Below are 14,802 nucleotides of genomic sequence, written 5' to 3'. Positions count from 1 at the left end.
TGGAGATGGAGAGGGAATAGAAGGTTAAATTACACTTCCAAACACAATCAAATAATTTGAGCAATTTACACATTTAACAGTTTTTTTTATATACTGTTAGCTAAAATTCTGCTTTTTAGTCAAGTGCTTTTTGGTGTCTTGTTTTTGAACAGCAATCCATTACTTTTTGTAATCTTCTACACTTACTTTATATTTAATTAGCGTATTGGTAATTAAACTGATAATTTGTTAAACAAATTATAAAGATAATATTGCATTCATTTCATGTCTTGACTCATATTTAAACATCTGGCTGTTTGACATATCGTTGGCAGAATGCAGTGAATTTTGTTAGGTTTCAGAGTAGCAGCCGTGTTAGTCTGTATCCGCAAAAAGAACAGGAGTACTTGTGGCACCTTAGAGACTAACAAATTTATTAGAGCAGAAGCTTTCGTTAGGAAAGCCTGTGTAGCCTTGCCCTAGGGCCTAAGAGCTGCCAGTCTAGGCTGGCCGCCTAACTTTCATTTTGACTGTCAACACAAGCTGTAATTAGCAGGTCATGCTCCTGCAAAGTTATATGTGTTCCTGTGCAGGAACCTGAGCTACAACTGAATAAACAATAGTGCCATGATTTAAATAAAAGGTTAGATTCAAGCCATTATTTGCATTCATAGAGGTAAAATAACAGACTTCAACTGGAATAACTCCCCAAAATGAAAAATACAGTACAGGAGTCCAGATTGTTAATGAGTAGGGTGACCATATGTCCCATTTTGGCTGGGATGGTTCCCTTTTTAAGCCCTGTTCCGGACATCCTGAGTTTTTTGGTAAAACGGGGCAGGTTTGCTCTTGCCAACTGATCATCAGTTGGCAAGAGCAAACGGGATACATGCCCAGTTTTGCCAAAAAATGGTGCACGACCCCCAATGGGATGTGTGTGGAGGAACGTTCGTGGGGCTCGGGCAAGCGGCCAGTCCTGTGTGGAGGGGCTTGGGCCAGCCCTGCAGGGGGGGGGCGCAGGTTTGAGCAAGCCCCGCGCAGTGACCCGTTTTCATTTGGGGAAATATGGTCAGGAATGAGTGACCACAGTAATTTGTTGGAGTGGGACAATTACATACTCTAGTTTATTGGAGCTGATACCAGGTTTAGAATACATATTTACATTAAAAAGGGCTTTAGGATAATGATCTTAAATCAATTGTCTGGGTGCAGAACCAATTTCTGTAGGCTTGCACAGGTCTTTGTACTGTAAAAGTTGAGAAATATGTTATTAAATAATGTATTCATTCTGCAGGACAGTGGATTATTGTCTCCACTATCATTTCATACCCTGATTCTGTACATTGAAGTAAATGAATTGAGTGGGTGAAGAACAATTTGTAAGTGCTACTTACTGTCTATCTGGTATCTTCAACGTTGTGAATATGTTTTTAAAATAAATGTATTTGTTTCCAGTGAATGTAGCATCTTGGTAATTGCTTTTTTTGCTCCAGGATATTTTCATGACCTCCTGGAATTTCTGAGCTGCCTACTGTAAACCAACGAATGAAAAGCCCACTATTGTGCTACTATACGACATCTCGAATAGTACTGCTGCTGATGGAGAGGATCCGGACTTGGTAGTTCACTTGGAGGCAAATTATTCAGAAGAATTAATTTCCTTGGATCTGGGTCGTTCTTACCATGGACTCATCATCTGTTGAGCAAGGTGCCCTGTTGGAGAACAGAGCTAGCAATGGGGCCTCTCACAATTCAGAAGGACGTCTGGATTATAAAGCCAAATCAGATATGCCAACTGAAGGAGCTGAAATTAATAGTGAGTCGTTTCATAAGAATTGAATCGCTTTCTGATTATAAGGCTTCTCTCTCACTCATGATTTTGTCATACAAGACGTTGACCATTATTTTGTTGGACTCAGTAGTGTATTTTGCTGTATAATACTATAGAATGTCTTGTGAAAACTATAACTCATCGGTCTTAGAAATTCAGAAGAAGTCCATCCTTTTAATTAAAAACGGCTTTTAAATTTTGTTTTTAAAGCCATTAATTAAATACAGCAATTGAGCAATCCCTATCACAATTAATCTGTGTTATATTTTTCTTCCCCTGAAATTAAGAGGTAAAATCCTTAAGGGCTTGTCTACACCTGGAGTTATGGAATAGCTATTCCTGAATAACTCCATGTGTGAACACACTCTTATTCTAGAAAAAGAGAGCTTTTTTTTTGGTTTAGCATAATCCACTAAACTGTTCCACTTTACAGAATAATAAAGTACTAAACTTCTTGCGAACAAGTGCAAAGTTTTCTAATGTGCTGACCTAAATAGGCCTCCTTAGCATAAAGATTTGTTGAACATAAGAACGGCCATACTGGGTCAGACCAATGGTCCATCTAACCTAGTATCCCGTCTTCTGACAATGGCCAATGCCAGGGGCTTCAGTTGGAATGAACAGAACAGGCAATCATTGAGTGATCCATCCCCTGTTGTCCACTCCCAGAGCATGGGGTTGCATTCCAGACCATCTTAGCTAATAGTCATTGGTGAACCTAATATGCATATGTGGAATTGATTTAATGTTGGTTGGAAATGGTTGAGTAATGAATGTATGTTACAGTTCCCATCTATACAGTTCTGGTTGGGGTTTTTTTTTGGTCATACAGCTACAATAAGGGGAGCCTTTATTTTTATTTGTCAGACAACCTTGTATCTGATTGCCAGGGTATAATCATAAGATGAATCATTCATCTCACATGAAGTTAAAATTTAACTGTTTCCTGTCCTTATTTCTGTCAGACATCTTCCTAACAATCCATAGCTTATAAATAGATTAAAAACAAGAGAAAGACATGCTATTTAATTATACCTTCCGGTGCTTTCAGGAGATTGCAGACATATATCAAAATTATTGCAACTAAATAACATTAGCAATAGCATGTAGTGGCCTGTGTATTCTGTGGCTACAGAATTTGTCATGAAATCATTCCCATGCTGAGAATTGTGCTCCAGAATCTTTTTAACACTTTTATAGTTGTGAGGATAACCTTTAAATCATGAAACAGATGTAAACTGATGCAGTGTTGTCTGCAGCTTGAGAAAGACAGGCTGAAACAGTAGCTCAAAGATATGAACTGCCCAATCATTTCTGAGTTGTTGTGGCTGAAGCCTATATATGACATAGCTATTTCACTACTCACCATCACAGTAGAAACATCCAGCTAACATGCCAAATTGCCTCCCATGCCCCAACATAGCTTTCAGAATGGCTCTTTCCTCTTGACAACTTCCGATGCAGTTATGCATTTCCAATACAAAAATCTGAGACATATCAAAAACGGATACAGTAGCACCAGTATAATTTTTTTAATATAAAAACCAACAACACAGGGGCTGCTGTAGGGATTATGGTGTTCATTTTAATATTTAATTCAATGCAAACCTCCATTGTTTATATTTAAATGAAAATGTCTGAAGAATTTCCAGTATGATGATATGAAAGCCAAGACTATAACAGGGTTCAAAAAAGAACTAGATATATTCCTGGAGGATAGGTCCATTAATGGCTATTAGCCATTGATAGGCAGGGATGGTATCCCTAGCCTCTGTTTGCCAGAAGCTGGGAATGGGCGGCAGGGGATGGATCACTGGATGATTACCTGTTCTGTTCATTCCCTCTGGGGCACCTGGCATTGGTCACTATCGGAAGACAGGATACTGGACACTGGACATTTGGTCTGACTCAGTATGGCTATTCTTGTGTTCTAATGCAAGTATGTTGCACCAGAATACTGGCAGGTCAACCCTAGATGTTTTTGTTCAGGTGTGGGGTGGGGTTTTTTTTTTTTTTTTAAAACAATGTTTCTATACTGGAAAAAAAACTGTAGATAATTATATCAGCAAAAAGTGCTTTTGCAAGTATAGTTTGTTTTGTTTGAGGAACTGCTATCAGCTATTTTGGCAAAAGCACTCTTTTGTAGGTATGTATCTACATTGGCGGGGTTGTTGGTATAGCTATACTGGCAAACCTTTTCTAGGACAGATTAGGCCCTAGAGCAGGGGTAGACAATCTTTTTGGCCCGAGGGCCATATCTGAGTATGGAAATTGTATGGCGGGCCATGAATGCTCACAAAACTGGGGGTTGGGGTGCGGGAGGGGGTGAGGGCTCTGGGGTGGGGCCAGAAATTAGGAGTTCAGGGTGTGGGAGGGGGCTCAGGACTGGGGCAGGGAGTTGGGGTCTGGGAGGCAGAGGTGAGGGCTCCAGCTGGGGGTGCGGGCTCTGGGGTGGGGCTGGGGGTGAGGTGTTGGGGGTGCAGGAGGGTGCTCTGGGCTGGGACCGAGGGGCTCAGAGGTCAGGAGGGGGATCAGGGTTAGGGGAGGAGGTCAGGGGTGCAGGCTCCAGGCGGCAATTACCTCAAACAGCTCCCAAAAGCAACAGCATGTACCCTCTCCAGCTCCTGCACGGCCAGGCATCTCAGCACCCTGCCCTGTCCGCAGGCGCTGCCCCTGCAGCTCCCATTGGCAGTGGTTCCCGGCCAATGGGGGCGGCGCTTGGGGCGGGGGCAGCGTGCGGAGCCCCTTGGCTGCCCCTACGCGTAGGAGCCGGAGGGGGGACATGCTGCTGCTTCCAGGAGCTGCGCAGAGACACGGCACGTGCGGAGCTGGACAAGCCCTGAACCCCGCTCCTCGGCGGGAGCTCAAAAGCCGGATTAAAACGTCTGAAGGGCCGGATGTGGCCCACCCCTGCCCTAGAGATTCCAGGGATGTTGTCACGGAATTTGGTTCCAGCCTACCACAAACTGCATAGGCCCATGACCTTAGTTAACACAAAATGCAGTGAAGCCCTTTACAACAAGACATTTTCTTTGTAAGCAGTGGTTCCTTCTAATTGGAAATACACCTATCACACTGCAGTAAATCAAACAAATGGGCAATTCTCTATAAATGGAGTTTCACTATATCCTATTTTACTCCAAGTGGATTATAGTGTGTGCTTCATTTTTTTTTTTAGTTAATATAGAGATTCAGTTAATCTTTGTATCTTTAATCAGTACATTCATTTGTTTACCGTCTTTCTATTTTTAAACTCTTCTAAAGTGTAATTTGACCACACTAAATGAGAAGACCAGTTTTTATGTAACAAAACAAAAGCACTGCCTTACCTGAATCCCCCCTACCCCGCAATGTGTCTTATTTAACTTCAGGGAGGTGCTTTAAAGGTTACCACATCTGAGAATTATTATGTTCCTGATTTTTGTGTAACTTCCCTTCTTCCTTATCTGGTGCTTGAAATGATCCTATTTTATGCCAAAAGTATTTCATAGCTAAGCAGTAACTTTCATGTCCAAATGGAAAAAGAACCACTTTCTTTAATCATTGTGATCTGTTTGCCTATATCTAGTTTCTGTACATTATCAATAACAGCCCTACTTTCTGAAAGGATGAGTGTGTGTCAGAAGTAAGCAGCAGAAACAATTCCATTTCAGCACAAGTTTTTTTCAGCTCTGTTTGTTCACATAAACTTTTTTGACCAGGCATCAGCAACCTTTCAGAAGCAGTGTGCCGAGTCTTCGTTTATTCATTCTAATTTAAGGGTTCACGTGCCAGTAATAAAATTTAATTTTTTTAGAAGGTCTCTTTCTACAAGTCTATAATACATAACTAAACTATTGTTGTATATAAAGTAAATAAGGTTTTTAAAATGTTTAAGAAGCTTCATTTAAAATTAAATTAAAATGCAGAGCCCCCCGGACCGGTGGCCAGTCCCGGGCAGCGTGAGTGCCACTGAAAATCAGCTCGCGTGCTGCCTTCGGCACATGTGCCAGAGGTTGCCTACCCCTGGAATAAACTGTACCAGCAAGGCGGCTATTTCAGCTTCCTTTTGGATAGATTTTTTTCTCTTGAGCGATCTAGAAACATGTATCTTAAAATTAATTATGAAGTTCTGCCACAACCATGTCTTAAATGTACATTTTTGCTCCATCAAGCAGAGAAGCAAGGTGGAGGTCTTTAAAATATCAATTTGTATATTTTATTTTTGTGTTATGCTTGCGTTGAGGATGTATTTTTTTCCTCATGAAAAATGCATATAGACACCACCAAACAGGGATGAGATCCAGATTTAGGTTAGCTGTTTTTGTGTTATATATGAAATCTAATAAAAATAAATTGCGGGACTTCTGTTTTGTATTTTCTTGCTTCATTATTTTGGTTCATGTTATCTATTGTGCTGTATACGTATGATGCATCTGAGAACTGGGATGATACTTGCCTAACAAGGTTATTGGGAAGGGGCTTAGTTAATGCTTTTGATGCCCTTTGAGATCCTCTGATGTAGGGTATAATAGGAGTGCAAAGTATATCTGCTTGTTCTGAATGGAGAAATAAACTTCCTCCATCTAATTTCTCTTTTAAGTAGAAATCATAGCAATTTGTAGACATTCTTACAGTCCAAAAAACAATCCTATTAATTTGTTAGATTTGGTTTTGGAAGTGTGTGTAGGGTTGAATGGGATGACTTATAGTTGCCAGTGTGAATTAATGCAATGTAACTTTCTTTTCAGCAACTAGTATTAATGCCAACAAAGTGCCAAATGAAGGAGAAAGTCTGGAGATAAACAGCAAACGGGGCACTTACCAGAATGGACCAGAGGCACTCTATCCTGACCTCCCTTTGTCTTTTGAACCAACCAGCAGTCCACATGGTCAAGAGTCTACAGGTGTGGCTGGTTTCCATGACAACCTAAGGAAGTCTCAGGGAACTAGTGCAGAGGGAATAGTTCTTAGAAAAGAAGCTTTGCAGTCACTCAAACTAAGTCTTCCCATGCAAGAAACTGAATTGTGTAAGCATCTGTTTACTGTAGAGCCCCTTCTTCTCTTGCTGCCTAAAGCTTTTTTCTCTGAGCGTGTCTGCAGAATCATTTAAGCTTGGACTAAAATTCATTTTTGCAATAAACCACTCTCTGCTCCCAGGAAAGCATGTGCCTTAACATTTAACAAGTTTGGTTGTTCTACCGACCTGAACGTTATAGTGGATAGGAAGCTAAATTGCCCTAGTCTGTCCCACTTTGGGAGTAATGGGATGACACTGAGAAAATTACAATTTTAGGTTAAATAATAGCAAAAGCTTCTTACAGTGGGATGTCTTAGGACTTGTCTACACTACAGGGGAAATTCAATCTAAGCTACGCAATTTGAGTTATGTGAATAGTGTAACTCAAATCGACGTAGCTTAGATCTAATTACCATAGGGTCCACACTACGTGATGTTGACGGGAGACGCTCTCTCGTCGACTCCCCCTACTCTTCTTGATCCAGTGGAGTACAGGAATCAATGGGAGAGTGATCTGCAGTCGATGTAGCGGGTCTTCACTAGAGCCGCTAAATCAACCGCCGATGCATCGACCGCCGCTGGTTGATCCACCAGTAAGTGTAGACAAGCCCTTAGACTAGATTAGTCTCTCAAGGGAAGTAAGGGAAGCTGCATCACGTATTTAATACTAAACTGGACAAAATGCAAGAAAATGTACTGTAGGGAACAATCTTACGCTAGCCTCTGAGGGATGGAACTAGAAACTGAATAGATTTTGCCTAGTTCTGTCATTCTGTCAGAATTCGGGTTCTAAAGCAGGTGGGATTTAGATGGTAAAAGTATTCTTGCTCTTACTGTGGAAGGTTTTGTCTCAGATCATTCGAAAGAGTTGTGATATTTGTAAATATAAAATGATTGAATTAAGCACTGTAGTCTCAATGCTTACACAAGGATACTTCGGAAGATGGGGGAGTATTCCTGAGCTGCATGCTAAAGGGCTGTCCTTGAGAATGATGCATGCTCTGCTTAAGCATGAATGTTGTGTATACATTGCTGATGGGAGAAGGGGTTGATGTAGGGATATTTTCCACCCTTTCTGTGTTGTGTTTGCCTTTTGAAGTTTTCTGTGTGACTTTAGAGGTAACTTTTGTGCATAGGTTCAGCAGAGTCTTCACTCCCATTGGAGAAAGAGGAACAAATCAGACTTCAGGCAAGAAGGCGTCTGGAAGAGCAGCTCAAACAGTACAGAGTAAAAAGGCACCAAGAAAGAGTAAGCACCTTGCAGCAGATCTTCTGTTTCTAGGTGATCTCTGTGTAGGTGGGAAGCTAGGAAAATGAACCCATCCCTGCCCTAAACTGTCTGTTTCCTGGCTGTAAAAATTCAATAACTTCTAGTCAGGAAAATTTATTTTTCTACTTCTCTTCTGTATGTGCCAAATTTTGCCTTCAGTTGCATCATGGTAATCCATGAAGGCTGCATGGTACCACTAGTGTAATTGAAGGAAGAATTTGGTCCTATATTTTTTTTCCCTGAGGTTTGAATGATTATTTGTTGCATATATTATGATATCCTATTTACCATAGTCCACAACTTTGCGTGACTTCCCGCACTCGCTAGGAATTTCACAAAGAAATTGTTGCTTCTAGGTTTTTTGATGATAATTTGGAAAGTCTAGTGTGAAGAACAATAATAATATATGTTTGGAGTAGTAGAAATGTTAAAAAAAACAACAACAACAACATCAAATTTTACAATGCCTTGTTAAGAAAAGCATAGACCTGAGTAAACTGCCACCGCTGTCTTCAAAAGTGTACTATGCGAGGTTTCCATTTAGGCACCATCTGCAATAACTGTACACTTTTCATCGTGACACTATGTATACTTACTTTATTATTTGTTTATAGTGCAGTAGAGCCCATAGCCCCCACTGAGGACTAGGGCTCCATTCTGCTAGATACTGTTAGTAAATTTTACTCCGTAGTAACAGATATGAAGACATGGCTCCTACCCAAAGAGCTTACAATCTCAAATACAAAAATAGATGAAGTCTGGGGGAAAGGTGCACAATATCCAAGCAAAGGCCATGATTCTGTGATGACAGGTGCAGTCTAAACCCGAACAGAATTTACCATGTAAGTAGTCCCATTGAACTCAAATGAGACTCCTAACATGCATAAAGTTACTAATAGTTGTGTTTGCAGCACTGGGGGCAGCAAGATCAAGAGAATGATTGGCATGTTTTATTTCCTTGATTTACAAAAAAAGAGTGTAGGGGTTAGTGTGGGGGGAATGGTAGGAACAGGTGGGAGAGGGGGATAATCCAGGAGATAGAGAAGTGGAGAAGAAAGAAGATGGATGGAGAGGAGTATGCAGGGAAGATTAAACCCTTTGGAGATAAGTCTTGAGTAAAGGATTCTACAGTTCATATTTGGGTAATACTAAGTTGACCTTGTGCTCCTAATACTTTTGGTTATTTCTAAACTGAGTCTCTTTGCTCTTATGCATTTATCTCATAATGTGACATTTTAATCTAGTATTTATGAGCATTTAATTGTATATTTATGTAATCAATATAATTGCATTTTATTTTAGTGTCAACATAGAATTGCATGCTGTAATTAGAATGTACAAATCTGATATATTATTGTGTATATATATTATTGTAAAGGGATAGTTTTTTAAAGTTTAAATCTTCGCAGTTTTACTTTCTTAGTAAATACTAAATACAATTAGCCCCCATTAATTGACTTTCCATAATTTTGTTTTTAAATGCACACGTCTAAATCATAGATGCTCTGAAAAATCCATATTCTTTTATTTGTCTTCTCATAATACAAAAAAAAAAATTGAAAAACTTTTGGAAAGTTTAAAAATTATTATTCAAAGGCTGAAGCCTTTATTAAGTTGTTAAAGTACTCTTTTGCAATATCTTCTGATTAGTTTTCACAGTTTACCTAAATTACTTTCATCGTGTCTGGATTGAGACTCAATCAGTTAGCTCTCCTCCATATCCAAATCTCAGCCAGGACTGGGTTAACTAGCTATTAAGAGTAGCTTGTTCGTGAAGTTCTACGTAAGTCCAAGTGCTGTTATAAAAGAAAAATGAACCTTTTACACCTTTCTAAATACAATAAGAAAAAATTGATGCGAGTGTAAGTGTAGTGTTCTAGAATTTATTGTTTGCTTCTGTTTTCTTTTAGTCCAGCTACTCTACATCCAAAACCCGGCCCTCTAGTACACTAGATCCTGAGCTGATGTTAAATCCAGAAATCTTGCCAAGGGCCAGCACTGTAGCTATGACAAAAGAGTACTCCTTCTTGCGGACCAGTGTCCCAAGGGGGCCAAAACTGGGCAGCCTGGGACTTCCAGCCCCTTCAAAAGAGAAAAGAAGCTCCAAATCTTCCAAGTCAAGTAATATCCGTTCCTTGGCTGATTACAGAACTGAAAATTCAGATCCTGGAAATGCTACTAGGAATTTTGAGACTGCTGATGCATCTGGTGGGTCTCTAAAGGAGAATAGAAGTGGTCTGACTTCTGTTGTATCTGAAATCAGTCTCCGCTCTGAAACAGATGACCGATTGGAGAATTCCTCCATAGCAGGAGACAGTGTTTCAGAGATTGACGGAAGCGATTTAGGAATAAGGCTGGATGGAAATGAGAGTGACAGCTCTACCTACAGCAGTGTGTCAGGAAGGGGGCTGTATAGCATTTTACTGAATGCAGAAGGCAAACGGGGGATTTCATATACAGTAAATGGCCAGGAGATCCCTCCAGATGGAGTGGGGCAATTTCCTTCCATCAGGGAAGTATTGCAGGCTGCAGCAGCAGAGCATCATGCCCAGGACCAGGAAGTTAATGGGGAAGTGCGGAGTCGGAGAGACAGTATTTCTAGCAGGTAAGACAATACATTGCGCACAATACACACATTGCACTTCTTTGGCATAGGCAACCTGATGCTTTAATTACCAACTACAACATTTTAGGTATAACTAAACTTCTGTTCAGTATGATCAAATGTGTGATAACTAGTGAGTCCTAATAGAAATCACTGCACTGAATACATTTTTATTATAGGTATTTTTAGTTTATAGGACGTGTCCCTGGTCAAGTGATTAAAACAAGGGCACTGTAGACGTGTGTGCTTTGTCATCACGATTCTTAAAATATAGTAGAATTTGATTGTGGTGTCCACTGCTTGTAGTATCCACTGAGCCCTATACATCAAAAATGGCTTTCCAAAACTCATTTCCAGTTTGTGCTGGTGTGTTTGCCTATCCTGTGCACTAATCACTGGCCGTTTGGTTTTCAGTATCTGATTGAAGGGATTTCTTTGTTTTCATAGAGAGGAAAGAATTTTGCACCTTTCTGAGGACCACTTGGCTGAGACTAATAGTGTTACAATTTGTGGGAGTGCCAGTTAGAGCCAAATATAAGCAGATTGGGAAATTTGGTTTTTTACAATAGTGATCATTCAGATACAGTTTCCAAAATGGGTGTAGGTGCGTGGCGAGGAGAGGGATTACTCAGGCATTACACGCTGAACAGTGAATGAGCAGAATTTTTAAGATATGCATTTTTAATGGCCTAGGGAACAAATTTACCTAAACTGTAATATTTCAGATATTTGCAATTTCCTGTCATGATTCCATAGTCAGGTTTTTAAAAGTTCCTTACTTTCTTTTAAACTTATAGAAAGGCACCCTTTTGGTATATCCATACGTAACTTAAAAATGCAGTAATACTATGTAAGTTTATCTACCACCAGTGACTAAGGCTATATCTACACTAGCACTTTTTGGGTAAAACTTTTGTCAGTCAGGGGTGTGAAAAAAATACACCCCTGACTGACCTAAATTACACCGACAGAAATGCTGGTGTGGACAGCTCCGTCATCAGCACAGAGCGGCTACACGGGAGACCTTGCAGCAGTACAGCTGTGCTACTGCAAGTTCTCTAGTGTAGACATAGCCTTTAGGCAATTTACACTCAAATTGCCTTCCCCTCTAACAATTCCTTCCTCTACTTTTTTCAGGTGCCTAGAGCTTTGCTCTATGCCCTGAAGGTAGCTAGATTTGGGCTTATTTTGGCCAGGAGATGGGGGTTGGTGGGAGCAAATTCTAAAACAATAGGGCCTTTATAGAGAATGCCCTGTTAGCAGCCCCCCTCTTTCCATCTAAAGCTCTCTTTGGTCTCAGACTAGTTATGTATTACGTACCACAGAATTTCATTGGACTGCACTGATTTTTTAAAAAAATGAAATGATATATGATACTGTCTTAAGAAACAGTAGTGTGTTCTCTTTGGTCTCTTTATAGACTAGTGATCTGTGCAGAGAAATGTGTGGGTTTTTTTGTTTGTTTGTTTGTTTGTTTGTTTGCTTTCAGGCCTCTGTACTTGCAAGATGCCAGGATACTTGCCCTAGATACTTCTATCTTCTTTAGACTTTTAGAAGGGGATTAACTGTTAGATCTTCGGAAGTTTGTGTCTATGACACCCTAATTATGGTTTAATATCTATACCTTACAGGAGATCAAGGTTAGACTAGCAAGTGGAAAACTAGTCAAACTCACAATACTATTGTTGTCTAAAGATGCAGTTACCAAAACAACTTGTACAAATCTAGAAAATACAATTATTTGTCTTGTCTTTGGAAGAAATACAAACCTCTCAAAATTCTTAGAGCAAAATCAGTTGTCATTAGATAATCACAATCTATGCCTAATCCTGACAGGAGAGAAAGCAGAAGTTCTTGCCCATTTTCTCTGAACTTCATGGATATGCTGAGTAAACTATACTGGAAAGGGGAATAGGGTATACTCCATGCTGAATAGTTTTTTTTTTTTTTTTTTTTTTTTTTTTTTTTTTTTGGCTTTAGCTGTGACAACTATCCATTTATTTTCATGTTAAAATAGTTGTGTGTGGTTGGTGCATGTGAAAGGTGCTTGATCACAAAAATGTTTCCATTGAGATGTCTGTAAATCTCTTGGTAAAGGGATATTTAGTTTCTGAGGAGAATAAAGTCAGCTCATTACTTTCTTTCCTGGAAAACAAACATCAGTTCCATGATCTGCCCAGTTTTGGGGAATTCAGATAGCTCCCAATCCAGTGTTTTGTGCATAGCAGCTATTTCTCTGTCTGTCAGATGGCAAGTGAAATTTGTTTAGTTCTTTGTGGTGAGTCTTTCACAAAGCTAAAAAGACTGCCCAAAACTCTAGCTCATTTAAAACTGAGTTATTTAGTGGAGTTGGAACATCTTGTAATTTCAGCTTCACTGCTCTATAAATGGGCGATTTATAAAAAATCCTAACTCTTTAAATGTGTGTTGTTTCTGTCTCCAGTGTGTCTATGGAAAGCTCTATCACAGGAACTCATGATGAAATGTTGCAGGTCCTAAAAGAAAAGATGAGACTTGAAGGACAGCTCGAAGCACTGTCATTAGAAGCTAATCAGGTAGAAAATTAATTTAAATTTCTGTATTTAATAAACTACAGTCATACACTAATTAAAATTTTAAAGTAGCTCCCACATTGTGTTTGCAGAGAGGTGGTTTTCATAAATGTTGCATAAGATAGATAAAAAGGCTGTTTATTTAAAATAAAGCTTTTTAAATCTGAAGGTTAAAAAAAAAAAAACATACTGAAGTGGTCCACAAAAGAGAGACTAGAGAAAAAGGAGTGTAAAGAAGTAGTAGTAAATATTGAGCTAGTGCTGGGCTCAACATATATTAAATATTTGTCCTTAAAGTGGCTGGCAGTTTCAGACTGGGAAATGGAATGAGAGAGAAGTTAAGGACAAGTGAGTGTCAAACAGTAGGCGACATCAGAGCAGAGGAATGATCACTTACAAGCATAAGATGGGTATTTAAAGCAAGATTGAGACTGTCATTGTCTAGCAAGCTATCTTAAGTACCAAATACTTGTGTCAGTCTTTTCTTTAAGGATGGTGTCTAGTTTGTATGCACTTTTGTCTACATTTTTCCTGCATATTTGAGACATTTATTAAAGACAGTGCAATTTTTTCTTATTTTACATGGAAATGTTATCCAGCAGAGCAAAATGTATTTTTGGAGCAGCCGACTCTTTTAGACAGCATATTGATATCTCTACCTCTCTTGCTAATGCACTATGCTTATTCGTTTCTCCTAACATTATTTTTTATTGTTTGGACTTGTTCAGGCCCTTAAAGAGAAGACCGAGCTGCAAGCCCAAATTGCAGCTTTGAACATGAGGCTTCAGGCTCAGATGGAGCACAGCCAGAGCAGCCAACAGAAGCAGGATTCTTTGAGCTCAGAAGTGGCTACCTTAAAGCAATCTTGCTGGGATCTGGAACGAGCTATGGCTGACCTGCAGAACACCTTGGAAGCCAAGAATGCTAGCTTGGCTTCCTCAAATAATGACCTGCAACTGGCAGAGGAACAGTACCAAAGACTCATGGGAAAAGTTGAAGATATGCAAAAAAATGTTCTCAGCAAGGATAACACAGGTGAGCTAATGTAAACTTGAATCTTGAAAACTTATCTTTTTTTCTGTTCCACAAACAATTTCATTAAATCTTACTTCTTGTGTGCACTATCAATTACTGATGTAACTACCTTGCAAACAAGAAAGTGATTAACCTGTTGTGTATCATGATGCTGCCTACGGGGTCTTACTGTATAGTATTTCCATTTTAAGACAAGGAAGAAACTGGTTTCCAGTTAGGTAAATTCAGCATTAAAAAGGGAGAAATTAGTAACTTGTATTTTATTGATATCAGATTCTTAGACCAGATGCAAAGGAAGGCACAGTCAGAGTCTGCAGTCTAAAAATTGTTTGACAATTCATTAACAAGCTTTTTTTCAAAAAGATAAATATATTTTGGTTAGCATCAAGTATCCTTTCCATCTCCCAGACATGTGCATGCTCCCAAATCTTACTTCTTTCCACCCTTTTTTATGCTTCTAAGGAACCTCGATCATGCAAAGAAGTGCCCTCAAAAGCCGTTTTCTTTAATGACCCTAATTCTGTGGGTCCT

The 14,802-nt window shown here is 39.5% G+C and overlaps 1 protein-coding gene across 1 annotated transcript in view; it reads left to right on the top strand.

The window, feature by feature from the left end:
* The first annotated feature begins 1,310 nt into the window (after window positions 1-1,310).
* Window positions 1,311-14,802, top strand: part of GOLGA3 (golgin A3) — a 32,205-nt gene continuing 18,713 nt past the window's right edge. Inside the window, exons 1-7 of the mRNA XM_065417659.1 lie at window positions 1,311-1,358; window positions 1,473-1,795; window positions 6,541-6,819; window positions 7,946-8,058; window positions 9,990-10,684; window positions 13,128-13,239; window positions 13,965-14,271. Coding sequence (XP_065273731.1) covers window positions 1,663-1,795; window positions 6,541-6,819; window positions 7,946-8,058; window positions 9,990-10,684; window positions 13,128-13,239; window positions 13,965-14,271 — 1,639 coding nt within the window. The 5' untranslated portion in view covers window positions 1,311-1,358; window positions 1,473-1,662. The remainder of the gene's footprint in view (window positions 1,359-1,472; window positions 1,796-6,540; window positions 6,820-7,945; window positions 8,059-9,989; window positions 10,685-13,127; window positions 13,240-13,964; window positions 14,272-14,802) is intronic.

The sequence above is a fragment of the Emys orbicularis genome, chromosome 16 (genome assembly GCF_028017835.1).
Source record: "Emys orbicularis isolate rEmyOrb1 chromosome 16, rEmyOrb1.hap1, whole genome shotgun sequence".
Taxonomy (NCBI): domain Eukaryota; kingdom Metazoa; phylum Chordata; order Testudines; family Emydidae; genus Emys; species Emys orbicularis.
Note: the sequence above shows the minus strand (reverse complement) of the source record. Positions and strands in the feature narration are given on the sequence as shown.